General features: G+C 41.5%; 1 protein-coding gene across 10 annotated transcripts in view; it reads left to right on the top strand.

The window, feature by feature from the left end:
* Positions 1 to 26890, top strand: part of FAR2 (fatty acyl-CoA reductase 2) — a 151119-nt gene extending 124229 nt beyond the window's left edge. For all 10 annotated transcript variants that reach the window (XM_052790149.1, XM_052790147.1, XM_052790145.1 and 7 more), the window contains exons 7-12: positions 4237 to 4355; positions 7135 to 7202; positions 12793 to 12964; positions 18005 to 18134; positions 19972 to 20099; positions 21665 to 26890. In XM_052790149.1, the coding sequence (XP_052646109.1) occupies positions 4237 to 4355; positions 7135 to 7202; positions 12793 to 12964; positions 18005 to 18134; positions 19972 to 20099; positions 21665 to 21827 (780 nt within the window). In that variant the 3' untranslated portion in view covers positions 21828 to 26890. The remainder of the gene's footprint in view (positions 1 to 4236; positions 4356 to 7134; positions 7203 to 12792; positions 12965 to 18004; positions 18135 to 19971; positions 20100 to 21664) is intronic.
* Positions 26891 to 27379: the final 489 nt, after the last annotated feature.

A 27379-nucleotide genomic window follows, 5' to 3' on the forward strand; every position in this document is an offset into this window, starting at 1 on the left:
CTCTACTTCCAGCACCTTGTGCTGTTTCCTGTGTTCTTTCACGACGTCTTGTCATCATCACGATAAAGAAAGGTTTTGCAGTTCCTTAATTTTGCAGATCCACGCCTTACGTTTTCATGTGACAGGTTCTAACTTTTGTAATGATATCTGTGAGTTTTGATTTTTTTTTTATGATTAGTTTCGAGCATTAAAGATGTCTGTCACAAAAATTTGTCCAGAATTGGTTTGCAAGAAAGATATTACACAAAAAAAGTTCCATTGCATTGCTCTTTATTCCCCACAAATGAATTACCTAAGTAACAAATTACAGCAGATAGCTGTCATATGTGTATCATGTGCCAATAGGTTATGAAACACAGGCCAAATTCATATGCTTTCAGCCATATAAAAACATGCCAATCAAATCTTTTGTCATTTAAAAAGCATTTTTCCCCTCCTTTTTTCTTTTCTTTTAATCTGCCAACAAGTAAAAAAACACCTAATGGTTAAGTATTTGGAAATTTTGCCCATATATCAGTCTTTTTTTAATAGTGTCAGCTTTAGGAACTTAACGCTAGAGCTTGCATATATTTTATATGCTTATCCTTTGCCACTCATACCAGTAACTAATATTTTCTATTTTTCAAAGCAAAAAATTTCTAGCCTTACTGAATGCAACAACAAACCTAATGGTGGTTTCGTTGGGGCCAGGTTTCACACGCAGATGCCAACCTGTATCTTTATCTCCAAATTAACTCTATGGAAACTAAAGATTTTGAGGTTCTAGAGTCACTGTAGTAAATAACTTCCCTTCCCTTTTATATAAAGGCTTTGACCTGTACTGAAAGAGTTTTGAAATAGAGATGGTATTTTTTGGTTCAGGATTGAAGCTCTGAGGTTCTTCCATACAGGAAATAAAGAGACACTGAAATTCGTGTCATCTGCACCGAGCTCTTCAGTGATGAAATATGATGATTTGATATATATAACTACCGAGACTTAACCAAGAAAAAGACAAAAAGCAGTGACAATCGGTGCAGGGTGTAAGGCCGGGCTGTTGTCTGTGTCCAACAGCTCTTTGGCCCCACAGGCAGCGGTGTTGGCTGGCAGCAGTCAGGAGCAGAGACTGCGATGTGGAGAAGCAAGGGGTGATTGCCAAGTGCTGACAGACAGTATTTGTCTTGTACCATCTCTGGTTGCTACTGAACTTAGTTGGACCGGTACTAGTTTTCTGGAAGTGAAAGGTATTTATTATTGGGGAGCCCAAGAGACTTTTGGTCTTCTGAGGTGGTGGTGGGGGAAATAAATACATGTTTTGAATTAACATGCTTGGATATGGTGCATTGGTAAATCCTGTTTGGTAGTTTGAAAATTAGCCCTTGAGCATGTGGGTTACACGTTAGTTTGATTACCTGGAAGTTGTGTGATTACAACCAGCTGTCTCGGCCAACTGTATTTCAAAGTGTATTTATTAGTCAAGTAGCTTTATTAGCCTTAATTAAGGATGGAAAAAGCAAAAAGGAAGTGTTTTGGTGTTTGTGTATTTTTTTTTAAAGTCCCCCTGCATACTAAAATATTCGTATACCACTTCTAAACCAAGCTCATCCTATATGGAGAACAACCCCCAGATTCAGATTTGGTTCAGATGATCTTTGGGATCATCTGGGCAGAATCTGAACTCCAAACCTTGCTAAGTTGTTTTTTGGGGGTTTTTTTCCTCGGTCACCACTACAATATTTGAGTCTGATAATTTTATTCCACAAATAGATATATTTCTTTTAAATATTCATGAAATACGGGAGTCCAAGTTATTCTTGATAGTCTGTTTCTTTTGCCTACAGTTTTTCCAGCTGCTGTGGGGAGAAGCTTTGTTGATTGAAAACCAAAATGAAATTAATTACATTTCCGCTGGACCATAATTGAAGCATTTTGTCTCGCTGTTCCATATTACATGTAGAGACCTTCTTCCCTGCAAGGCAGTGAAGCTGTAAGGCAGAACTGTGGTTTGGTTCATGTTCTGGACAGTGACTAGTCCCGAAGCGCATCAGGTGGGAGGCTGTCCAGAAACATCGGACTCAGACCGGGAAATGATTTCGGAGGCTTCAAGCTGCAGTAGCTTTTATTTCACTAAAGAGAAAAAAGTCAGCAACTCTAAACAGAAATCAAGCCATACCTGGTAAAGAAGTACTGAACCATTTCCAATGTAAAAAGTAACTTAAAACACTTAAACCTGAAGTCTTCACTAAATACACAATGCATGAAATGTCTAATTCATCCATGTGTATATGACCATCACATGCTGCTCTGAATACAGCCATGTTTACAGCACATCCATCAAACTTCCTAGTTTTGAAGATCTCAGGTGTTTAGTGTACCTGTGAAAATGTGATAGTTGGTCACACAGTGGTCTCTAGTGGGCATGCGTTTGCAGCAGTGGAAAATTCATAGCTGAGCTTGATTGCGTCCTTTGGTTCTTTTTGCTTTTTTTTTCCCTTGAAAAAAACAGTAGTAAGAACCAAAAAAACCCATCATAGTGATGTTGCAAGTTAAGGTTCTAAGGTCTTAAGCGCAGCAGTGGTTCAGCTGAGGTTCAGCTTAGGGCAGCAGAAGTTAACTGCATGCCATGGGTTTGGGGAAGATGGAAGCATGTGGGGAAGCTTACACGGTTGCCTGCGTCTGAGACTGTCTATGATCCCTCTGCCAGCTGCACCAGGGATGAGATGAGACTGCTCAGGAGTCTGAGCTCATGAAAATTAAATCAGTCATAAGTGGTATTCCCTTACTTGCAAGCAGTGAAATGTAACAAAACCATCTGATTATAGAAGGGGAAAAGAGGGGGAGAGAGACAGAACAGAAAAAAACCCAGAAACCTCCCAAACAGGGGATGCAGTGTCCCTTTAAAATCCACCAATGACCAGTAGACAATGGCACGTGCTATACAAGTTAATGTCAAGTCTTAAATGCTTTTTTTTATCACATCTTTTTTCTCCCCAGACTTCAGGCAAGGGGTTTCGCACAACTAGGCACTTCCTGTCTAGCTGCTGTAGTAAAACTTCATCTTTCACAGCTGGAGAGCTATTTCATCATGAAATAGGAGTCTCAGGTTGGAAGAAAAGAAAAAAAAATGCTATAACGTTTCCTTTGCCCTAAGTTTTAAATATTCATGGATCTGTAGAGCGTATTCCTCTGCCCCTTCACTCAGTCCTTCCCTCTGGTTTTGCATGGCTCTAAATCATAAGAGCTTTTTTCCTTCCTTGCTTCACTAGTGCTTTTGTCCTCCCAGCTTTTTCGCTGGGTCCTCAGCTTCTACATCAAACTCAAATTCATTGCATTTTCTTTCCCGTATGCTAGGTAACTTGTTTGCAACCTTGACTCTGCCATTGGGGGTTTCTTTTTTTATTTGCTCTGTTCAGCTGTCATACCTGACACACTAGGTGAAGTTCCTTCACCCCATTTCACCTCCACGTTTCTATATCGCTGAATTGTCCTCTCTGATTCAGTCTGCCTTGTTGCCATCTGTTGCCGTGTCTCTCCTGTGGAACCTCCGAAGACTAATTGGTCATCAGGGAAACACCTTGATAAGCATTCAGATTAAATAAATATATTCTGGAGAGCCTGATCCCCTGACAAATGCACTTCCAATGAAAGCAAAATGAAAATCTTCTGTTCTTGCATACCCTTCTCTTTCGTTGTCAGTACTTTCTATTTTCACTCATTCATTTCCTGAGTTTTGTTGGGTGGCGAGCTCTTCAAGGCAAGGGCCATGTCTCAGCTGTATCTATATGCTTAAGAGACACAGCTTTGGAAAAGAGGAGGGTGTGAATACATCCAAAGGAAAGGGAGTAAACTTTTCAAAAAGCCTATTTGTGTCGTTTCCAAAGCGACTACCATCTTTGAGGGACACTCAGACCTCTGCCTGTGTGAGTTAAGAAAATGTAACTTCAGGTATCACTGGGAATTTTATTTCAGTAAATTCAAATTTATTTCTTTCCAAAGGTTATTTCTTTCATACTGAGTTAACTAAGAGTCACAGCTTTTCTTATACACAGCACAGACATCACCATGTTTTAGACTTCCTCTGCAAACGCAGAACAGTGGGATCCACGTGAGTTCCATCTTTGTTTTCACAGAAACCAAACCATCTTCTGCAGCAGGTGCCAGGCTTGACAAGTGCTAACATGACAATCTGTCCTCAATCCAAGTCGGTGAAATCTTCCCATGGCGTTATGTCAGTGACTGTTTTCCTTTGTCCCACAGGCGGGCAAAGGGATTCTGCGGACCGTCATTGCCAATAACGAAGCGGTGGCAGACATGATTCCAGTAGACGTTGCCATCAACCTGACCCTTGCAGCCGGGTGGTACACTGCTGTGCACAGGTGGGAAGGACTTCTGACTCTGCCGGACTCGGGCATTTACTGCCTGCACCAGGACTTTAAAGGGAACCAAAAGCTAATTGAAAACCTGTGCAAGAGCCTTGTTGATTGATTTTCTGGATCATGTTTTCTTCCCCAGGTTGGCAAGGACTAAGAGTGTAGCAGAAGGAATAAAGGCAGGCTTTAGAGTTAGGAAATCTCTAAAGCTACAGGTGTGACCTGTTTCTCAGTACAACGTGAGCTCAGCTGACAAATCTCTATCTCAGAAGTCACTTTTCTGAAGGCCAAGAGCTTTACTTCTCGGCAGCCATTTCTGGGCGTCCTTTCTCAGGCAGCTACACTGAGTCACTTTTCAAGTGGCTTCTAGAGTTTTCTTGGTGAAAATAGTCTGCGTGTTTTCCTTGGAAAACACTGCACAATATAAATATATTATGGGCTCATATGAGAGGGGAGATGATCTAAAAAAAAAAACCCCATTCTTTGCATTGTTGAGAAGGGTATGTATAAGTGACATTAAGGATTTTAGATCTTTTCCTGTGAACCTCTGGCTCTGACCTTTAATCATTAAGTAGGAAGTACTACAGAGTAAACCACCTGAATTATTCTGGAGGTTTATGCAACTCTGAGAAATCAATACCAGGCAAATAAAAGGCAGAAATATTTCACTTTGAAAGACAGAGTAAGCCCTCTGAACTGAGGGTGGAGAAGAGCTGCATACAGTAACCTAAATACAGGGACCCTAAAAGGATCATAAAAGGCAGCTCACCAGCTTTTCAAGTTTATTTTTTCTCATAGTTTCATCCCTCTCCATCAGCAACAGGCAAAGCAGCATGGTCTAGGAAAAAAAAAAACATATTCCCTTTACACACACCCCCACTCCTGAGAGCCTCCAGATGAAGAGGGCTACAGCCTGTCCATAAATCTGGAAAAGGAGACAAACACGTGCTGATGAGCAGTATGTCAGCACACAGGTAGACTACCTGGCTCTGGGCATGGTAGGAGACGTGCCATTTTTTTAACTTTTCATTGGCAAAAGATACATGGTTTTAATCTGGTTCCTACACAAATAATTATTAGGTTAAAGGAGCAATTGCAGAACTTGATTTAAAGCTTTGTCTAGCTGGGCAGAACCCCAAGGTTAGCAATCTGTATACAAAAATCAAGAGCCTGAGCCTTCCGTAAATTTAATTTCTCTGAGAGAGTTTCAGGTTTAAGTGCTGTCTTGAAGAATAGCACGTGTGGTTTAATTTTTTTTTCAAATCATCTAATTAGAAGGTCAGCATCCTTCAGGGAAGGTGATATTACCGAGGGAAGTTAGATTCTAAAACTTAGCAGAGAATTGCAATCTTCACTACATAGTGTAGAAGCTCTACACTCTACCAAGGGCATCGCCTTAGCTGGAGGGTGGAGAACGGAAAAAAAAAATCAACAGGGAGAGGCTCTTCATTGGAAGCTGGGAAAATGGAGAAATCCTCTTCCTTGGTGTTTAACGGGCCTGACCCACTGGAGTAAGTGGAAGTCTGTGCTTTCACTTCAGTGTACTTTCCATCAGGCTGTGTGTGTGTGACTCAGTACTAGGTGAGTTTTCTATATGGGCACATATTACGGATCTAGTCCTTAGTGAGTTGCCATATTGATTTCCATAATGCAGAGTTTCTCACACTAAGCACTAGTGTGCATTTTTAAGTTTAACTTTCTATCAGACTTCGACTCAGTAACTCAAATTACAGGAGATCGTGGATTCAGAGTTTGACACATGTCTGTTGGTCCTAACCATTCCTAGAAGTCTACTAGGGATTAATGATAATGGTAATATACAGTCAAATGGCATAACTTCAAAGCATTATTAAAAAAAAAGCACCATTAAAACTGTGCATTATCCAACTGCAGTTTTCAAGTATTACTGTGCGAGATTTCCTATCCCAGGTTATGGGGTTCTATCTCCTGGTATCTTCGGTCATAGGAGTTTTGAAAAAGAAAGGTTCCTCATAGGCAGCCTCCTCCCATGGAGAAAGGCTCTGAGCACCACAGGCACCCCACGAGCACGGAGATGTTGTATCCTCCAGCCAAGCTCCCATCCCCTGTTCAAGGCCAGATCTCACCTCTTTTTGCCTTTTGCCAGATGGCTCCAGCTGCTAATGCAGAGTAAGAAAAATGCTGTATCAATGGCATCGCTTGCACCCTTGGCAAGGCAGGCTTAGATCAAAAAAGCTCTTTGACTAACTCTTGCTTTGTATCAAAGAAAGAAGTAAAACCAGTATGAGGTATGTTTAGTGTCACGCCCAAATAACAACCAAACTTTATTTGATATTAAAATGAGAATTTTGTCGAAATGCATTGATTTGTAATCACCACCCTAAAAAATGGAGTTTAAAAGTAGGACAAATCCTATCCATTGAGTAAATTATTGTAAAATACACAGTGTGTCCCTGAGGTTGGTTTGGGCCAAATATTTACGGTATAGCAAGAGAAACTATTAAAAAAAAAAAGTCAGAAACTTGTCAGTATGCATGTTTTCCTTATTGTTTTTATAATTTTTGATAAGTCAATTATGGATGGTTTTTCTTAAACCCCATTAACTTCATATGCTCTCCAGAATCTGACTGAATAGTATTAAAATTTCATGTTTTATACTGTATTTTCATATTTGTGAAAAATTACCTCTTGTGCATTTTTTTGTGAGCTGATATTGTTTCTTGGGCTGTTAGCTTTCATGCTCCACTAATAAAGCTTTGGGTGCTTTTCTTCACACCTTCAAATAATACTTCTTTCTCTTTTCCAGACCAAAAAACATGTTGGTGTACAACTGCACAACAGGTGGAATCAACCCTTTCTTCTGGGGAGAAATGGGTAAGGTCTAGTTTAAACCTAGAATGTGTCAAACATCAATACCATTCCTCGGCCCGGCTTTGAAAAGGTGGTTTCCTATATTTCGGTGGCATTCAGCATCTGCCATTCAAACTGCGCGTGGGAGGGCCAGTTGCAGTCGGTGAGGGTCCTGTGAGCAAAAGCTCCTGGTGCTGGGCATTCAGCCCAGGAAGGCATCTATTCCGTTTTCATTGTGGGCGTAATCACGGAACAACCCAGCAGAGTACGTGCTTTGCTGCACTGAGGTGGAAAGTGGTGGAAAAAGGAATAGAGAACCAGCCCCTCATTTCTATGAGAAGATGCTCTGCAGAGCTGTAACAGGACATTTTCCTTTTCTGATTGAGAACCTTTTCTGGGTTTGGGGGTTTTTTTGTGCTTTGAAATCACTTGAGGAACCTTGATAATGAATGAACACTAGTATATTAAGGAAGTAGAATTGCCTTTCTTCCTCTTTCTGTGAAGAAAATTCTAAACAGAAATAATTGGTGTAGACTTGAGAAGGCAAACCTTGAAATGACAGGTGTGCTTCAAGAACAATTTGCCTTTTGGTTATGAGTTGTGTCAGTGGAAGAACTAAAACTATTTTCGTGGCTGACTTTTCTTCAAGTGGATGTGCTTCTGAGGCAGTGGTGAAAGAAAGGGAGACAAATCCTGACACCCTTACAGTGGAAAACTCACACTGAAGCCAAGCAGCAGAAACACTACGTACAGTCAGTACGTTCATGAGCAGATGTACGGGGTTTGATTCGCTTTCTGTTCTACATTAATTCATATCTTTGTGCTTTAAATACAGGATGCTGGCAAATAACTACTGTGGTGTTTCACCTCTCAGCCTTTGCTTTGCATTTGTCTTTGCATTATTTAATTGGCAAACTGTAAGTCGGCAGAGAATCAGACCGTAATTGCATTTTCAGAACATGGCTTGTCTGAAAATCCTACTAATGTCCTACCATGAGATTTGATTAAGTGATCTAGCAGGGAAGAGGTTTCAGCAATTGGCTGAGCAGTGAGAAAATCACACCAAGTTCCTGATTTTTTTTTATTCTTTTTTAATGAGAGATCTAACATTGTGGTTTGCCACAGTTGTGAGAAGAGGTGAGGCTTCGTAGGTGACTGTTGGAAAACATAGCCAGTCTTTATAACGTGTAAAGTCAGATCTTCTGTGGCTTTTCACAGGAGTAAATGCAAAGCTCTTCACAGGCTGCTACTTCAGGCAACAGCCACCGTAGCGCTACTACCTGAGGTTTGCCTTTCTTAACCCATTTTTCAGTGTAATTTTACTGATGAAAACAGCAATGTATTAATGCATTGTAACTGATCTTACTCTGTTACTTTGCTCATAACTGTGGATTTAGCAATGAAATCACCTGAGTGCAGCAGAAGCTTGCATAAGCAGTTCAGCTGCGTGATGGGACTGAAGGCAAGATTTTTCTCCCTGGGTGACACTGTGGAGCTCTTTCTACTGCATGTTGTATCCACAGTTTTCCAGAGATCAGCAGGCTGCAGGGGGGTATTAGGTATAAATTAATGAACAGCAGTTAGGCTGGAGTATTGAAGAGCAAAATTTTGCCTGTAAAGATGTTGCATGGTTTAAGAAATTAGTTTGGGAAAGGTTTATTTGCATTAGGATGATATGACTGTGACCATCCAGTTTGAATTCTCAATTCAGTCTCCTACCAATTTCTTTTTGGTCAATACACACAATTCTAAAATCTTCTTTATATAGGTGACAGACTTTCTCAGCCCACTCACATTACTTTCTCTGTCTACTCACTATTATTTGGCTTCTAGGCAGCCAGTCTCTTCACATGAACTTTCAACAGGCCTTTCCGAGCCATGATCTCTCTGAAATAAGAGCTACCACTGAGTAGTCCAGCCCCTGCAGAGAAGGACTGAACTTCATCCACCAGTTCCCTCCCTCGCACATGGGGCAGCATCTGTTACGCGAGTTGTCACCCTCTCTTTCTGAAAGCCTGTTTCCAACTGTGTTTAGCTCTGCTAACCTTTCAGGTTGAAACTGTTGAGGCCAGGTCTCTACCTCCAGTGGTTTTTCACCTTTTTCAGAATTTTTCTTTTTCCCCAGCATGAAAGAAGCTGTTTGATGCAAACATGCAGGAGACACGGAATCAGCAGAGGGAAAGAGAGTCTGTTCAAGGAGTCTGGGGAGACTGGACTTGCACAGGGTCTGTAACTGGTCATTGAGGTGGAGGGTTGTGAGAACGAGACTGGAAGCTGCTGAGAGACCAGGGTGGGGAATGCGAGTCACCTGGTGTGGGACTGAGTGTTTTAGTGCAAATCAAACACGGGGTTTGCAGAGGGGAGGACCTGGACTATCTGGCTGGGGAGACTTACACTGGGACCAGCTGTAGGAATGAGAGGTGAACACAACAGAGTAGGGACTTTATGGTGGGAGAGGAAGAAAGGAGAGAAAGATCAAATAGAGAAATTGAGACAGGAGTGGGCTGAGGATGCCCTGGGTAGGGAACAGAAGTGACTGGACATACTGACTACAAAGGTGATGAGCTTGGAGGGAGGGAGAAGGAGATCTAGAAGAGAATTATTTGAAAAATATATGTCTACTTAAGAGCTTAATGCTTAAACATCCATTGCAAACCAGTTTATTCCACAGATCTCCAGATACAGACAAACCTCTAGTGTTAAAAGGAACCTTAACTGATTTATTTCTTTTCCAAATAAGGCTGTGCCTTGGGATTTTTTCTTACTTCATTCCGTTACTGCTGTTATTTTCCCCGCTATTACAAAAATGTGGTCAGACAACTGAGTATTAATCTGAAGAAGCGTATTCTGCTTTGCTGCAATCTAAATCTTGCTAGTCGGATTTTGTGAAGTACATTTCACAATTTCTTCTCAAAACTAAACCTTAAAGTAGGTTTTAAAATGGTGTTCAGCATGGGAAAACTTAATTTCAATTTATCCTTGACAGTCTAGCCAGACGAGACTGGTGTCTGATTCTCCCCCTGCTAAATCTGCCTTTGAATTGTAGAATTTGCTTCTGCATTTTTGTGCTGTGGTCAGAGAGGAAAGACCACCCACCCGCTAAGCTGTTTCAGTAGCTCCTAAAGGTGATACGCTTCTGGTTCGGGTTTTCTGCCTGCCTGACCTGTCTGTCTGTCTGATTCTTTCTCTCTCTCTCTCCAAAACAAACTGTTGGAGCATAAAAGACTTGCTACGCTTGCGATGTTGAACACTTTCCAGAAATTAGGAGACAGAGCAATTGTGCTGAGTCAGTGCAAGCCAGGGTAAGGGAGGTTTGTAAGGGAAATGCACATAGCATTAACTGTTCCAAATTATGCAACACTGGTGTTTTCCCAACTTCCTTCCAGTAAGTCTTTCAAGTTGGTCTCGCTGCCTTCTTATATGCATTTTAGAACAAAACCACTTTCGTTCCTGACTTTCAGAATTTTTCTTGAGTTTTCAGCATATATCTCATCTGCTCTTGACTTATATGCATGTTTCCAAAGGGAAACCACCTCACCCAGTTTAAAGTTGGAAACTAGATCTGCAATATATTAACATCAGGATTTGAATAAAGAGAGCTATAAATATATGCTGCAGACAGTATCAAAACTATCACAATTCCAAAATATCAGTGGGTCCCGGTTAAACTGATAGGTTTCCATTAGGAAATGAAGTGACCAAATGAAACTAAATGAACTTAAATATTGATAAGCAGATGAGAGTTTGTAAATAAACTGGGATTTAAAGTGCCTCTTGGAGAAACTTCCTTAAGGGGAGAAGCAGCAGAGTTCATGGGATTGCTCTCCTGATCCATGAGCTGCTTGAATGGGCACAGATATACAGCCCTCTCCAAACTGGGAGCAGATCTCTTTACGTTTAAGCCAGCTATGACTTTGTCGAAGTATAATTGTAGTAAACGGCCGTGCTGCTAACACAGAGGAAAGAAACTCCTCACACGCTGCTTAGACAGACACAAACTCTGCCAAGAGCTGGGCCAGGACAGCGGCTTCCTTCCCAGTAGCCCATCCCAAACTGCTTATTGTCACTCCCCTGCCAGGAGTAAACACCTTTGGAAATCTCCAGTAAAGCCACAGGCACAACTACACGGGGAAGTTTAAATAGGAGTTTTTTGCTAATCCTTGCCATTTGGAGAGAACGTGCTGCAAAGGATAAGATTTCGGTACCACAGCCCGCATAGTGACCACAAGATAACCACATCATTGCAGTGCGGCTAAGTGAAACAGAAAGGATGGCAGTCAGTTCTAGCTATTCAGATGCAAGAGGAGTTTCAGGAGAACTGGTCTTCGGCCATTAAACTTGCAGCCTACGGGACAGAAAAATTAACAATAAACTTGCACTAAAACTAAATGGTATTATTTTAAAAGTCTTGTCTAAACTTAGCAGCTAAGTGGCTAACAAGTCTCCTCTAGTTGCTGTTACTTAGAACGAGTACAGCAAAAGTCACTATTTGAAGTGCAGTAATGAGCCGACCACAGATACATGAGAATACTGTCTGAATATTATGATTAGAATCTGCTTATCTGAGGATGATCTGGATGTTTCTTGTGACTTGCAAATTCTCATCTGATTTTCTATTTGTAACATAAGCTTAGAGAGTAGACTATAATATGAGCACAGATTGATGTCATAACTCTCAAATTCATTTTTAAAAAAGTAAAAAAAGCCCACATATTCTTCTTCATTGAGCTCACTGGTGCTCAGGAATAGGAGCACCATCTGTTTATCAGTCCCTAGGATGATAGTCTTGTATTCAACTACTGCAGTTCTATTAAGCCTCTGCAATATGCAAATGCCCCAGATATGCACATCTAGATGCCAATTCCGTGGCACTGTGCCATTGCAAGAGCTCAGAATCAGACCCAACATATTTTGTGCCTTAACGTACAAAAGGGATGAAAGATTACTGCACTATCATTAGTTTTCAAGTTAAGAATGCAAGACAATTTGCTGCTTTAGTGCATCCAGAGCTCCTCTGAAAACAGACTGAGGTATTTGGTGTCGTGGGTCAGATGTGGTTTGAAAGGATATAATGAAGTCTTTCTAGAAGCAGCACCATATGTCTGTAAGCAACCTGTCCCTGACTCAGACTAATATTGACATCAGCCCTTTTGAAAATTTGACTAGAAATTGGAAATGTCATTTTTGTTTTATGCTAGCAGATCAAAGTTAGCTTTCAGTGATCTGAAGATATGTTAACACTTATCAATTTCTTTTACATCTACTGCAGGTGAAAGCAGAACTGCAGTTCCTTGGTCTGAAGTGTTTCGGGATACAACTGCCTGCTTTTCCTCCATTACGTTTTGGTGTTTTGATAAGGAAGTTTTTGTCTGCTGCTATTAAGTCTAAAGTCAGATTGTGTTTCAAATAGGCAATAGATGGAGTCATCAATTTTCATGCCAGAAGGGACCCCGAGATGATCTCATCCAACCACTGGTTACGTAGTTCACAGAACTGTAGGTTAAACACGTCAAGCACTGTAACTTGGGCTTTACTGCAGCATGTTGGTGTGGTTGTGCCCAACTCGACTGAAATTAAGTGCCTGATTTTAAGTTAAATGCCTCTTCCTTTACAGAGCAGTATGTTATATCCACGTTCAAAAGGAACCCACTGGAGCAGGCCTTCCGAACACCCAATGCTCACTTGACGTCCAACTACTTGATAAACCAGTACTGGATAACTGTCAGTCACAAGGCACCGGCCATACTCTACGACCTGTACATGAGGCTCACGGGGAGAAAGCCCAGGTAAGAAACCACACGCCTTCAGCCTCCTGCATGCCTGCCACTGTTACGGAGAGCAGATCTCTAACAAGTTCTGAGAACTGGCTGCCTCAGCCTGAAGTCCCTGGTCTTCTTCCCATCTCCTTGTCTTGAGGAGATTACTCAAAAAGAAGAGGAATCGCATGCCCATAGCTAAGTGTAGCCTAGGGTTCCCACCCTTTCCAGTACCTGGGGGACAGCACATCCTTTAAACACAGCTTTGTACACTTCAGGGGTTCCCAAGACAGAAGAGGACCAGTAGTTAAACTGTCCTCTGTATAGCAAGATTTCTACCATTGCAACTCTCTGACTTGATTGCCTCTATGTATCAGTAGCTTGCATAAGGACTTGAGACTGGCAAGGTTTAGAACATTCCAGCTAATATTTTTTTCCCATAAATCAGATGCATAATTAGCAGTTGCCAGCACTGGCCCAGCACCCTCATATCTAGGAAGCAGTTGTTCCAGAGTATGAATAAATTCTGAATTGTATTTACAAGGATGGTTTACCATTACAATTGGTATTTGAGCCTTGGCAGTGTCATGGCTAGGAGGAATACACGACATGCATGTCCCGTGTGGAAGCAATCCCGGTGTAACATAACTCAGCCAACGTCCTCCTTTACTCCCTGCCACCACAGAGGAGAATTTATTGTGCAACACAAGAACGGTATGCCAGCACTGTGTTGATGTCAGCTGCTCTGTGCTCCTCTGCTAGTTAGAAAGCTGGCTTCGGCTGTTTGCAGGGAAATCCCTGGCTGATGTGTTGCTCTAATTTCTCTCCGACATTCTGCTACAGAGGAAAATTGATGCACAAAAAGACTTTCAGTTATCCAGGAGGCAAGAATTACCCTAGAAATAGAGGTAAACTATGAGCAAGAATAGGCTGGAATCTCCAAACTCTGTTGAAACAGGCAGCAGTAAGATCTTGGCATTGCCATTACAATTGACATTTCTTTTCATAATGTTGATTGGCATAAGTAGCCAATGGACATTGGCCGTAATACTGTACTTAAATTTCAAATAGAGCTCAGCATGCATTCATGCTGAGAAAGATACCTTCTTCTGAATTTTGAGATTTGTGACCTGAGCAAACACAGGCTCAGCAACGAACCTGTGAGTTCACCAAGTTGGTTTTGGGTTTGTTTTTTTTTTTTTTTAATCTAATTCCCCTTTTCTTTTTACACACTACTTAAGCTCATCCAGGCATTACTGCAATGTGGTAGAAAGCATAGTAGCAGCTCATTCTTTCTTTTTTTCACAGCTACCTAAATACCAGACCTTTATGGTCTAAGGGCAGTAAACCACATCAAATAAAAAAAAGTTGAATGTGTCACTAAACCTGCTTTAATGTTTCCCTTTAATTTTTCCCTCTGCTTCAAACAGAGCACCTAGGCTTAACTTTCTTCCCACTTGACATTCCCGTCTATTGAAGTACAAGCCATCTTCCTGGCAGTTTCTTGAATTCTCTCCATGACCCTATGCCAGATTTGCAAGCAGAAAGGAGAAAGTTCTTTGCCAGGACCAAGACTCAGGCTTCAGTTCTCTACTGTATCCATATTCAACTCATCATAAGGTGATGGGTTATCACATGGAGTAGGTTATCTGGGAGCTGGTTATGGTTTTGCAAGTCTACTGTTTATTCAGGACCAGCCTATGACCTTCACTAATTTGAATTGCAGGGTAGTTTGGAGGAACTCGGTTGTAGTTCCTCCTGTAGTTATCACATGCAGTACCCCATCTACCAAAGGGTAGGTACAAGAGTCACCTCCTTCAGCTTTAGACTTTTGTATGTTGCCTCTCCTGAGAAACTTACTTTAACTGTTAGCTCATTTCACATAAATTGCTTGATGTCTAGCAAAACTGCCCTAAATGGCTTACTGTTATTGCTGCACATCCATCCATGACTTAGAAACTAATGTGTTTTATATCATTAGTAGTCTCCTGAGGCAATCTGCCACACCTGAGAATCTGCTCATGCAAGGCTCAGTATGAGAGCAAATAAAGAAATCATTGCTGTAAACAGTTTTCTAGAAGACAAGATGCATTTCTGAAGTGTAACTAATAAGGCTATCAGTGACAGCTACTACTTGCTTTGTTCCTCTCAGTTCCTCCACAGTGGAGAATGAGATTTTCTGTAAGAAATCTTTGCCATAGCCTCTCACAGGCTGCAGAAAAGTATGTTTCCACTCAGTTGATGTTTTTCAGTAGACCATTCCTTCATCCAAATTAGTCAATATTTTGAATGTGGTCACAACATTTGAGCTTAGTCAGTTAACACGAAACGCAGTTTTCATACATACCTCTTCAGATGCTTCATTTCTCTTTTTGACCCTTACTTTCAGCCACTCAGATATGTTGCTTTGGGTAGATCTACAGTCAGAGCTTATTCTGCCCACATTGACAGGAGGCCACGTGGATAGCCTATTTTCAAAGCATAAGTAGGGACACACAGTTGATTCTCTTATCTTTTTTTTTTTTTCTGACAGATTCCATTAGCCCTAAACACTTTAAAGATATTGATGGCTTTTGGGGAGCCAGTGTGAGGGGCAACTTCAGATCTTTGCAATCTAGCCATAGACTTTGTTTCCCAAGTTCTTACAAGGTATTAAAATATCCACAAAGCTTTGCCCCATAGTAGTTGCCTACACAGGCACAATCGGGAAAGTTAATCTGAAGCAATTTTAAAGTAGTTTAGATAACCTGCATTCAATCAATGCACACATAATTATTCAGAATGAAGGTTCCCTTAATGTGATGATGCGCTGTCCTAAAATGAAAGCCACTTTAATTCTGAGTAGGAGTGCCTATGTAAGGTTTTAGTGCTCTTTCAATTTGCTTTGGGTAAGCTGCACAGTCGTCCTCTGAATTGCTGTACTCATTGTGTCTTTTTCTGCTGTACTTAATGCTTATCATTGGGGCAGTCACATCTGCACGGGGAGAGGCCAGCCTGGCACCATTCTTCCCCAGACTGCCGCCTTTTATTTGTCACGGCGACTGTGTTACCCTCTGGGCAGCTCAAAATTTCTCATGAAAACAGCTCTGTTTTCCACAGAAATCAGCCTTTTAATGCTTTCTCTTGCCTTTATCCAGTCTGAGAGAACGTGGTGTTCTCTCAAAATTGACCAAGCTCTGTACATCACACTTTAAACAACCAGAGGCCTTTTGTACTCATGACCATTGGGACAACTGAAAAATAATCCTGCAAGGTAGGACAGCATTATTGTCATCCCCTTTGATATAAAAAATTAATAATAAAAAAGGGCCAAGACACATGAGAGACCTGAACCTACATTTCCAAAGTCCCTGTTAAGCAGCCGTGCCCCTGAAGGAGCTTTCATCTTTACCAGGACACTCACGCTCCAGGAAGGTGTTCAAACAGTTCCCCCCGCTCCCCCCCCAAAAAAAAGCCTATGAACTCAGGTTATTTTCAAGGTCATCCACCAGGAGTGCATACTATCAGACCCTTCCTGTATAAGTAAGGACACAAAAAACACTCCAAACTGCCACTGTATTATACAGGGAGAGGAATGGCCTTTAAGAAAAACAAATGGGTTTGAGAGAGAGATCAAAGCCCAAAGACATGAAAAGCATGCCATCAAGCTGAGCGGTGTGGTTGATACTCTAGAGGGAAGGGATGCTTGTCCAGAGGGAGGGACCTTGACAGGCTAGAAAGGTGGGCCAGTGTGAACCTCATGAGGTTCCACAAGGCCAAGTGTAAGGTCCTGCACGTGGGTCAGGGCAATTCCAAACATGGATACAGGCTGGGCGATGAGTGGATTGAGAGCAGCCCTGCGGAGAAGGACTTGGGGGTATTAGTGGCTGAAAAACTGAATATGAGCCAGCAATGTGTGCTTCCAGACCAGAAAGCCAACTGTATCCTGGGCTGCATCAAAAGAAGCGTGGCCAGCAGGTCAAGGGAGGGGGATTCTGCCCCTCTGCTCTGGTGAGACCCCACCTGGAGTACTGTGTTCAGTTTTGGGACCCCCAATGTAAAACAGACACGGACCTGCTCGAGCGGGTCCAGAGGAGGGCCACGAAGACGATCGGGGGCTGGAGCACCTCTCCTATGAGGACAGGCTGAGAGAGCTGGGGTTGTTCAGCCTGGAGAAGGCTCCAGGGAGACCTTATAGCAGCCTTCTAGTACTAAAAGGGGGCCTACAGGAAAGACGGGGAGGCACTCCTCTTTATCATGGAGTGTAGTGATAAAATGAGTGGTAATGGTTTTAAACTGAAAGAAGGTAGATTTAGACATTAGGAGGAAATTCTTCACTGTGAGGGTGGTGAGGCACTGGAACAGGTTGCCCAGAGAAGCTGTGGCTGCCCCATCCCTGGAAGTGTTCAAGGCCAGGCTGGATGGGGCTTTGAGCAACCTGGTCTAGTGGAAGGTGTCCCTGCCCATGGCGAGGGGGGTGGAACTAGATGATCTTTGAGGTCCCTTCCAACCCAAACCACTCTGTGATCATATGATTCTATCTGAAAACTGAAGTTGAGCAATTGACTTCAGAGCTTGTCTATGCTGCAGATGCAGTCACCTCTCTACTGGAGCTAACTCCAAAAATCAGTGCTTTGCTTCAGGAGCCCAGTCAGGCTTGAGAACAGAAGAGAATCTGTGTGGTAGAAAGACAAGTATCCACCTTGGGAGGCAAGCAATATACCTTTGTGGTTTTGCAATCTGCTGTGCAGACTTCATACTGGTTCAGATGGGCTCTTCACCTCACATGTGGTACGTGATGTAGATATGGCCTCCAACCCTTGTTTAGTTCAGGCTGGTAAGTGAAGCATCAGTCCTGCCTGAAAAATGCATGTTTGCACCCATATTCAAGCCAACAATAAAAGCTGGGTAGCTGTAGGCTCAAGACCTGAGCTGGAGCAAGTTCTCGGCCTGGTGAGTACCAGTGCAGTGCTCATCAGGAATTGCAATGCCTATTCATCTGGATTGATGAAAACACCTACAGAGCAAACCGACAGCCTTTACATACGATCAAACTTTCTGTCCACCTCTGACGTTCCTCCTCTGTTTCAGAATGATGAAGATTATCAATCGACTGCACAAGTCTATGATGCTCCTGCAGTATTTCTCCACCCAGTCCTGGGATTGGTCTTCAGATAATATGAATATGTTAATGAGTCACCTTAACACAGAGGACAAAAAGGTAAGTGTATCCTGAATATGGATGGCTAATCATCTGCAATTCTGTTCATCTGCAGCAATTATTTTTGGTGTACTGTTGAGCTTTCGAATGACATCCATATGACTGGAATTGACTTTAACCTGAAATAATTTATTTCCTCCTTGTTTCATTAAATAACTTATCAGGAACCTTCCGTTTATGACAGGCGAATGTTTTCTCCTGAGGTGTGTTGCTCTTTCTTCTGAGGCAGGTCAATCACTGAAGTCTTTCCAGTTAACATTGCAGTTGTGGTAGATGACCACGATGGAAATTACTTGAAAGATTTTGACATTTTCATCCCCTTTGGTTTTAATGGGCACTGCACAGGGAAATTTAGGTAACACATAGTGTCTGACCCTGAACAATATGTAAAAAGTTCCTGTTTTATTCAAGTCCCCAAAGAGCAATTAATTTGCAGGATGTCTAGCTCTGTTGTATTCTTCATAGATTTGAAATACTACTCCTTAAGAATGGGTTTGTAACTGGAAGACTGAAGGATACAAAGAGTAGATCTGTGATAAGCTTGAATGCACCTTTGGTCAGTATCTCCTTGCAAAGAGGTACTTAGGCATTCACATCAAACTGGTCTTACTCACATCATGAAGTTCTTACACAGACTCCCAGTAGTAGAATCAAGAGTTTTCTTCCCTAGTCTGCAGAGGGATTGCATGCAGCAAATTCTAACTTCTAAGGGCAGTGGCACTGCTGTGACCACAGCAGGTGTAGAGGGAACCTAAATGCTATGATAGGAGCTAGTTCTGAGGCAGATAAACAAAAAATTACAACATCAAGGACTTAGTGCAAGCTAGACAGAGTTTCAGGCTTACCAAGCTGCTTATGAGAACTTTGTGAGATGCACCGCATCCAGTGTTGCCACTGCTGCATTGTGAACAGTATTCAAGCTAGATAGTTTATGGGCAGCACAAATCTCTATACATATCTGACAGACATACCAGGATCTGCACAGTAGCTAACCCCCTGTATTTGACAGAGTTAGCTAACCCCTCTCTGCTCGAGTTATTGCTGGTCTGATACCAAGGCCCTTGCACCAAAGCAAATGGCCTGGATTGGCATGGGGGTGAGAGGAAAATATTTTTCTGAGTATATTCTCTTTTAAGGCCCTGTAAATAAGAAATACCATTCACTTCAGTCATTCGTTTAGAAAAAAAATGCTTTCTTTGCTCTAATAGACAGACAACCCCTGAGAGCTTGCTAACAATTTTTCCAATATAAGCATCTGAAATTAACTGGGGTAATTAGCTCTACAATGAGACTTTTTGATGCCAAACACCAGAGTAACCTATTTCTTGGACTTCTGTCGATCTAGCTGCTGAGAGAGAATACAGCACAACAGCAAGTAATACTGATGCAGAGGCACTTGTTGACTCAATGTCCAATTCATTTATTTACACATAATTCTAGTGACACATTAAAAACTTCATGGAGGTTTTCATATGAATCCATTTACCTGAGTGGAATGCCATTTTTCTTCCACGACTGTGTGTTTGCATGTACATGTGTGTACAAATACACGTATTTATGCAAAAATTGCCACCTGAAAGACAAACTTATCTTTGTTTTCTGCCAGCTAGCACTAAATTTCTGCTTGCTTTGCCCAGATTCCCAGCTGGGTAAGATGTTAATTGACAGCTGTGAAATACAGTCTGTTAGTGCCCATGTCTTCTTGGAAACTTGGTGGCTTTAAGAACTTCACACAGAGGGCCTTGTCAGGAACAGAGGTCAATGAAGAATTGATGCTTAAAGTGAACTTGTTTTGAACTCTGGTGTTTAACTTCTGCTCTTTGTCTTTAAATCCCAGTTATACAACTTTGATGTTCGTCAGCTGCACTGGTCAGAATACATTGAAAGCTACTGCCTAGGTGCTAAGAAGTACTTGCTAAATGAGGACATGGCTGGCATTCCAGCAGCAAAGCAGCACTTACGAAAGTAAGTCATACCCAGTGACAAGGACAAGAGCTCCTGGCTACCTTGGATGGCTTTTGAGGAAAATTATTCTAGTTACATTGCAGTAATAATTGTTGAATAATATGGAGATAAACATAGCATAGCTTATTTCTTAAGGCAGAGAGTTGTCAGTATTTCATTTTTCCAACCTGTAAGAAAAAGAGGACTTTTGTCGACACTAATGATCGGGGGCTAGATATTGTGCCTTCCCAGCAGATGACCAAGTAACAAAGTTACAATGCATAAGAGGAATACATGAATGCAGAAGATCTTGGTCATTCAGAATTACAATAGAAAAACAGGGGTCAGATTTAGACTTTGTGAAGCTCCTAGAAGGTTTTAGCTATTCAAAGACATTGCCTAAAAACTTTAAGCATTTGTATGATTTTAAATTTCATTTTAAAGTTGAAGTTTCTAATTCCTTTGGGGGAATGGGCAAAAATTCTCCAAAATCAGTGGAGAGCTTATGCATTCAATCCCTGATGACAGTTTAAGAGAGTCTGAATGAGCAATTTGAGATTGTCCTTCTATTCAGTTAAAGATTGTGCTCTTCCTGTCTTCTCCAGCCCTTTTACCGAGAAGTGCAGGCAAAAGGAGAAGGAGCACTCCAAGAGAGCTAAAAGCCTGGTTGTTTCCTTTAAGAAAACCATTCTAGTGCACTGTAAATGCTAGAAAGCTTGTTGCCATAGCAAGGAATCCTAAACTAGTTCTTTGTTCACAGGTCATTTTTAAAGGATTTATAAGAACATCTGTAACAGGCCAGTAACTGCCTCATAGTCCAAACAGGCAGTGTGGTATAGTGCAGTGATAAAGTTAACCAAAAAAAAAAAAAAAAGGACTCCTACGAAAATTAAACCAGTCTTGGGGACATTAGGTACGAAGCTTTCTTCCCTTGGTCAGCCACTAGGAAAGTAAGAATTGGAGAACTGCAGAAACTTTTGCTTGATAGAAAGAGGACAAGATGATTAGCATCTTAAAAGACTCAATAATGCCATTTAAATATATGGTGCAAACTGCCCCCCCAAAAAAACTCCAGTGCTGCAGTACTGCAAAAGTAAAGACCATTTATGATTATTGAGTAATTTCCTAAGATTAAAGGCAGGGTTTCACGCAAACAGGAGAACTTTATTCATCAGCTCATGCAAATGTAGGTCTTCTAGCCTGCCACCAATCCTGCAAAGTAAAAAAAGCCAATATACCAAATCAAAGCAGAAAGTATTGGACCTAAACTATCATAAAGAAAAAACTCTCAGTATGACTTCTGTTCTGGTTTGAAATAAGAGCACCCAGAACAAGAGAGACTTGCAATACAGTTGTTCCACCTATCCCATTAGCTATTCACTATATCCTCACTTCAGCACAGTCCTTGGCAAGATGGTAGGGACATCTTGGGCACAGTGTTTTCACTAAAATGGGAATGGCAAAAAGCCCAAGGGCCACTTGTAAACAGGATTTCTTACAAACTTACCTGCAGCAAATGCAGCGAGCTGGTAAGCTTTTTTGTTGGTTTTGTTTTCCTCTATAAGATGCCTCTTTCTCTTTCTCAGGCTGAGGAACATCCGATATGCATTCAACACCACCCTCCTAGTGATCATCTGGCGCATTTTCATTGCAAGGTCACAGATGGCTCGAAACATCTGGTACTTTGTGGTGAGCCTCTGCTACAAGTTCCTTTCCTACTTCAGGGCATCCAGCACCCTTAGGCACTGAAGCCGTCCATCAGCAACCAGCCTCTTCCAGAAGGACCTCCATCTCCTCTAATCAGCAACTATGGGCATCGGGGTCTGAAAGTAGCAGAAAAATCCACTCCCTCCAACAGCAGCCTGCATTTATTGTGCACTGTTACATGTTCACCTTTTTAATTTTAACTAGTGCTTTAATACATGGTGGTCTTTCATCTGTAGGACCAGGCCAATTTTTAAAGCCATAACTGAAGCTTTAGGAACAGGTCAAGCTGGAACCGTTCATCTAGAGTCTGATGTGCAAGTGTAAGGATTAACCAAAGTCATTGTCTTCCCATGTACTACCTAGGCTATTTTAATCCCATCTTCTTCCTCAAAAGAGGCAAATTTAAAGCATACAACCTTGGAAGAAAAGGATGCCATCAGAGGAGACCCAGCCAAGGAAATTAACCTGTAAGAGGTCTTCCTAAAGATGCTATTCCTTCATTCTCATTCAGTGAAATGGTACCTTATTGAAAAACATGATGTCACATTTTCAGTTTTTCAAAACTTAGAGGGGGAAAAAAGATCAGTTACACTAGGCCAGTGAACACACTGAACAGTTTTCAGATCTTGTCTTATATTGAGGACTGACGCTTTCAAGCCATAACTGAAGACACACATAGAATTCATATACCTGTGTTAACTTTACTTACTCAGAAGCTGCTTTCTTATGGAGAGGTATTTTTTCTCTGTGTGGTTATGGTTGCAGTCTATTAAAAAGCCCTGTTCTTGCATTTATCACATTTGCTTGGAACATTTTTTTGGCTTGAAAAATGCTGTATTTACTCTGAGAATGAAGAGAAAACTTCTTAAAAGATTGAAGAAAAATTCAGAAACTCTTTGTTATTTTTGAGGAATAGCTCTTTTTTCTCCCTTGGATTTGTCTGCAGAAAACCTCTCTCCCTATAGCTCAAAAAAGGCCTGATACTGTCCTTCATGCTTTCATTACAGCTAAATCACTTTGCAGTTGATCAATTCCACTGGTAATGAAAGTGTAAAGACATGTATGGAGGAAATCCCATCAGGCCAGTTCTGCTGCCACTCCTGGCAGTAGGAATTAAAAGGTCTGAAACTTGTTTTCATTCAGAATAGGAAAGGCTTCATTGACTTCTGCGTAAAAAAAGTCATGCACAGTGAAGGTAATGCATTTTGTCCTACCTTGCAGTTTAGAAAGGAACTCAAGGATCTTCCTAACGCTTACAGCTATTGGAGATACTTGTTTCACCTAGTGAAGCATGAATTCTGGGGTGGGGGCACGAGAGAGAGAGCGCCTTCTTCAAAGTAGCTGGTGCAACAATGGCCTTAGTGCAACAGCAACAAATTCATCATGCTATCAGATTTTTGAAGTTAAATCTAGTACTGGAATATTTTTTATTCAGATAACACTGAATAAGCACTTTAAGATTATCAGACTTCAAAGCAGCTAGTTTTTGAAACAATGCAGCATCCAATTTCTTTAGTCTTGTGTCATGCTAGCTGTCTGAAAAAGTAATGCTACATCACAGAAAAAACGACACAGTTGCTCTTTTGAGAGCTGAGAATAGCAGAGTATTTACAAAGCTGGCATTCTTCAAAAATTATACTTGTTTTTGGCAGTGAAGGCAAGAGCAGGTTATGATGACAGTATATTTATATCTTAGGCCTTCAAGCTAGTTCAAAAGTCTTTCTAAAGGTGCAAGGAATTAATCTTCCCCTGTATGCCCCAGAGGTCTGGTTTCAAGTGATTGCCAAAGGATACCTGCAGCAGAACCTGACCAGAAACATGGTGTCCAGAATGGCAGGGCTCTGGCATTCCCTAGCAATGTTTGTCACGCATTACTTCTGATCTGTGCTTAATTAGGTCAAGCACCCAGTTTACAAAGGTGGAAATTTTTTAAGCGCTTGCCTTGAAAACATAATTTCAAAATGAACCCATGCTGGTTGTTAGCTATGTGTTTTCCAAGTTCAGAAAGCTGGCAGTGCGGGCCGTGCGTTGCACATTAGTGAGGTGTCATGCCTTGGAAACTAGGAGCTATGGGTTCGGGCGCTGGGGACCAGAAATTTCATGTACAGTGCTTCCGTAGCAGCGTATATGGTGAAGGTTAGCTGTGTTATCCTTCGCTAACTTACTTGGCTATGCGGAGACTGTGGCTACCTTGGCAGTGTGAGGCAGGTTGCTGTATGGATTCCTCTAGAAACTCTGCATTCCCTCAAGTACATAATCAGGTCATCAGCCAGCTTCCAGTCTTCTCTCATGAAAGGCTAAAAAACAAACCAAAACAAAACTGCAGATTATTTTGAAACAAACTTCCATTAAAAAACTAGGAAAGAATTTTAGCTCATATCCTAAAAGTCTTTAAGTGCCTGCCTTACGTACAAAGAGAAGCAACAGCTAAGGGGATCATGTCTTACGCTGCGCACGACAGACAAAAACTTGAGTCTCAGAAAAGTCAAATACTGCAGACCTGCTACACCTACAATGTCTGGTCTACATCAGTCAGCTCTACTATGAGTAAAGCGTCCTGCCTTCCCGTCCCCGATGCTCATCATGCCACGCATTCCTCACGTATGCCTGCAGGCGTTCAGAGTTATTTGCACAGGCTGTATTGTCCCACCAAGCCCTAGATGTATCTTTGCTCACCTGAGCATATCCAGACCTGTGTTCTGCACGTGCAAAAAGATGCTTCAGGTTTCACTCAGACCAATGGTGGTATCATGTTCTAAAGCTCTTCAGCATTTTGCTGAAGGTAACAGCCACAGCAAAGCTACTACTCAGCCCTGAGAAAACAGCAGGAGCTGCTTGGGATGTTGCAGAAGCATAGCTGTTGCAGATGGTGTATGCTCTTCTGGAGACCTTTTGTAGCCCACACAGCATCGCCGGCAGCCGGCTCCAGAACTCTGGCCTTGCCTGGGGTGGGGATCAAGCTGTTAGCTTTTCTTAACACAGACATAACATGCAGTGAAACTTGAATCTTTAATCCCTTGTCTTGTGGCTCAAGATGTTTTCAGGTGATTGTCTGAACCGCAGAAATATGTCAGAAAAAAACCTCAATGCGGAGACTGACACGTGGCAATGGCCTTTGGGTGCCAGTCATGACTGTCAGCGTGGAGAGCTGGACCTGGCATAAGAACTTGTTCTCACCTCAGGCAGTGACATCTTTGAGGTTTTACTGTGTGCTCTTCAGTGTACTTGTATGATGTGCTCTGAAGAAACCCAAGCCTTGGGGAAAATATCTAAAAGAAAACGCTGAGTGACAGCCATTTATTTCTTCCCCATTCCCTCTCTTGCTCTTTCATGTATACTTACAAACTTTTGACAAAAGAAAAGCCAAATACAGTTGTTACTAAGTTAAATTGGAGGTCCTGTGGTGACTGTGCACAAATTAACACGAACACCTCAGGAGTGGATATTACTCATGGCTGAAGGCTAGAGCTTTTAATACTTGTAAGGCTGAAGCAGGACTCAAGCTTTTGGGTTTTTTTTTTCCTACAGAGGTAGCATGGGCAGTGCTATGGGGAGGCGAGAGGAGTAGGAAGAGCATTCCTGCAGCCTCTGCTCACAGACAGCAGAAGCATAGAGAACAATATTGGCAGCCAGTCTGCACAGCCACAAAAGAAAGTATCTATCTATCTGCCACAAGACAGTATAATGGGATTATTTGTTTGCATCCTATGAACTTGCAGTGTATCTACCCCCTCACGGTGTCAGAAGCCTGCAGTGCTGCTACAGAAATAAGACGGACCACTGCTGAACCCGACGTACTGTTTTTTGTTAATACTGTGCACATACACTAGTCTGTAGGCTATAGCTATGAACTGCTGTTGCAAAAGCAATGAAACACTGAATATCATTTCACTGTCAAAAAGCAATGGGCATAAGCTTGCAGTTAAGAAGTATCTCTTTTTTTAATTAAATTGCGATAACAAAAAAACCCAAATCCCTAAAACTAATCCAAGTTTAAACTGCCTTTTGACTGACAACCAAAGCTGTTTAGCTCCAGCATGTTTGTTACCAAAAAAATAAAATTTCTCACCTTGTTAAGAAAATACAATTCTTTCTTGGTAGAGGGGGGGTGGTAACAGACATACTGGTATATTACAGGCTGTTGGCCCATTACCCACCTCCTCAAGAAATTTGTTATTTTACATTTTCTAAGAAAACATGATTATATATATATGCGCGTGTGTGTAGTTACATCTTTCAGCACCAGTCTTCTCACACAGTATACAGAGATGGTAAAAGTAGCAGAGCTCATATCGAAATGCCAGGCTGTGCTTGTTTGGTATGCACTGTTCCAATTCAGTTTAAGACAAAGTGATTAAAACCTACCCCAGTTTCCAGCGTAAAGGAAACCGAACCTGTAGTACTGTTAATCAAATCATCATCATGAATAAGCAACTGGGAAAAGAGGGAGGGGGGCATTCTTTTGTTTGTAAATAAGCTACAGCTTCATGGTCGAAAGCATGCTGTTGCTCTTCCAGCGTTGACGTTCTACCGCAGAAAGCAAGGATGAACTTTTATTACAATTGGACCCTTTATTCTAGTGCAGAGTAAATAACATACTGTACATTCCCCAGAAGCTAAATGGTGAATACCCCATTACATGGTGCTAAATATAGGTATGAAGGTGGTACAGACTTACTTAAGAGAATTAAAAAAAAAAAAAAAAGCATATTTGGGAAATAATTAAAGATGTACTATCCCACTTTATTGCTTAAAAGTCAACTATGAATTGAGTTGGTTTGTTCAGATTAACATGAAACTGCTTGCAAAAGGTTTCTTGTTCTTAAATAATCTTGGCAGACCCCAGTTTATAGTAAAATATGTACTCTCCCACTGTCCAAAGTTTATATGGTTCTATCTGCTATTTCTATTCTCTTGTTAGCTATGAGACAACTTACTGTTATAAATCTTAATTACAAAGTTTCTAATGTTAAGGTGTAATCTTTTGAGCTCTCAAATCAGATAAAATGGTAAAGTCACAAATTATGAGAACCTCAGCCATAAAATTGTTAATATGATGTTTATGTTATTTTAAACATTTAATAAAACAAAATATTTTAAAACTATGGTTACTTTGCATTGCTCAAGTTGCTAAAGGAGGTGGTTACTTGCTGGCCATTGCAGTTCAGAACAGGCTGCAGCTGCACCACATCTGTAGCACAGCTGCCTGTGTCCCTGCCTGCATGGAACGGCAGCCCCACCTACAGGCAGCTGCCAGCACAAGGAAAGGGAAAACAAAGAGGGGGAAATCCCAAATTTTAATAAAAGTAATGACTGTGAGACTTTAACCCAGATACATATGACCTGGAAGGGTCCATCTCTGGTAAGTGTCCTCCAGAAAGTGATAGGGACAGGTCTTAAGCAAGGGCAACTTGGGAATAACCCGACCAACTTCCTGAGCAACGTACCAGTTGCACCTGAGAATATTACCCCAAATTCTTAGTTTTACAAGGTAAGGACTTAAATTTACACTTGGCGTTAACACTATAATGCTCTTCTGGCATAAAGAGCTTTTAAAGTCCACAGAAATACGGTATGCTTTTATTTTCAAGACC

The sequence above is a fragment of the Harpia harpyja genome, chromosome 6, assembly GCF_026419915.1.
Source record: "Harpia harpyja isolate bHarHar1 chromosome 6, bHarHar1 primary haplotype, whole genome shotgun sequence".
NCBI classification, from domain to species: Eukaryota; Metazoa; Chordata; class Aves; order Accipitriformes; family Accipitridae; genus Harpia; species Harpia harpyja.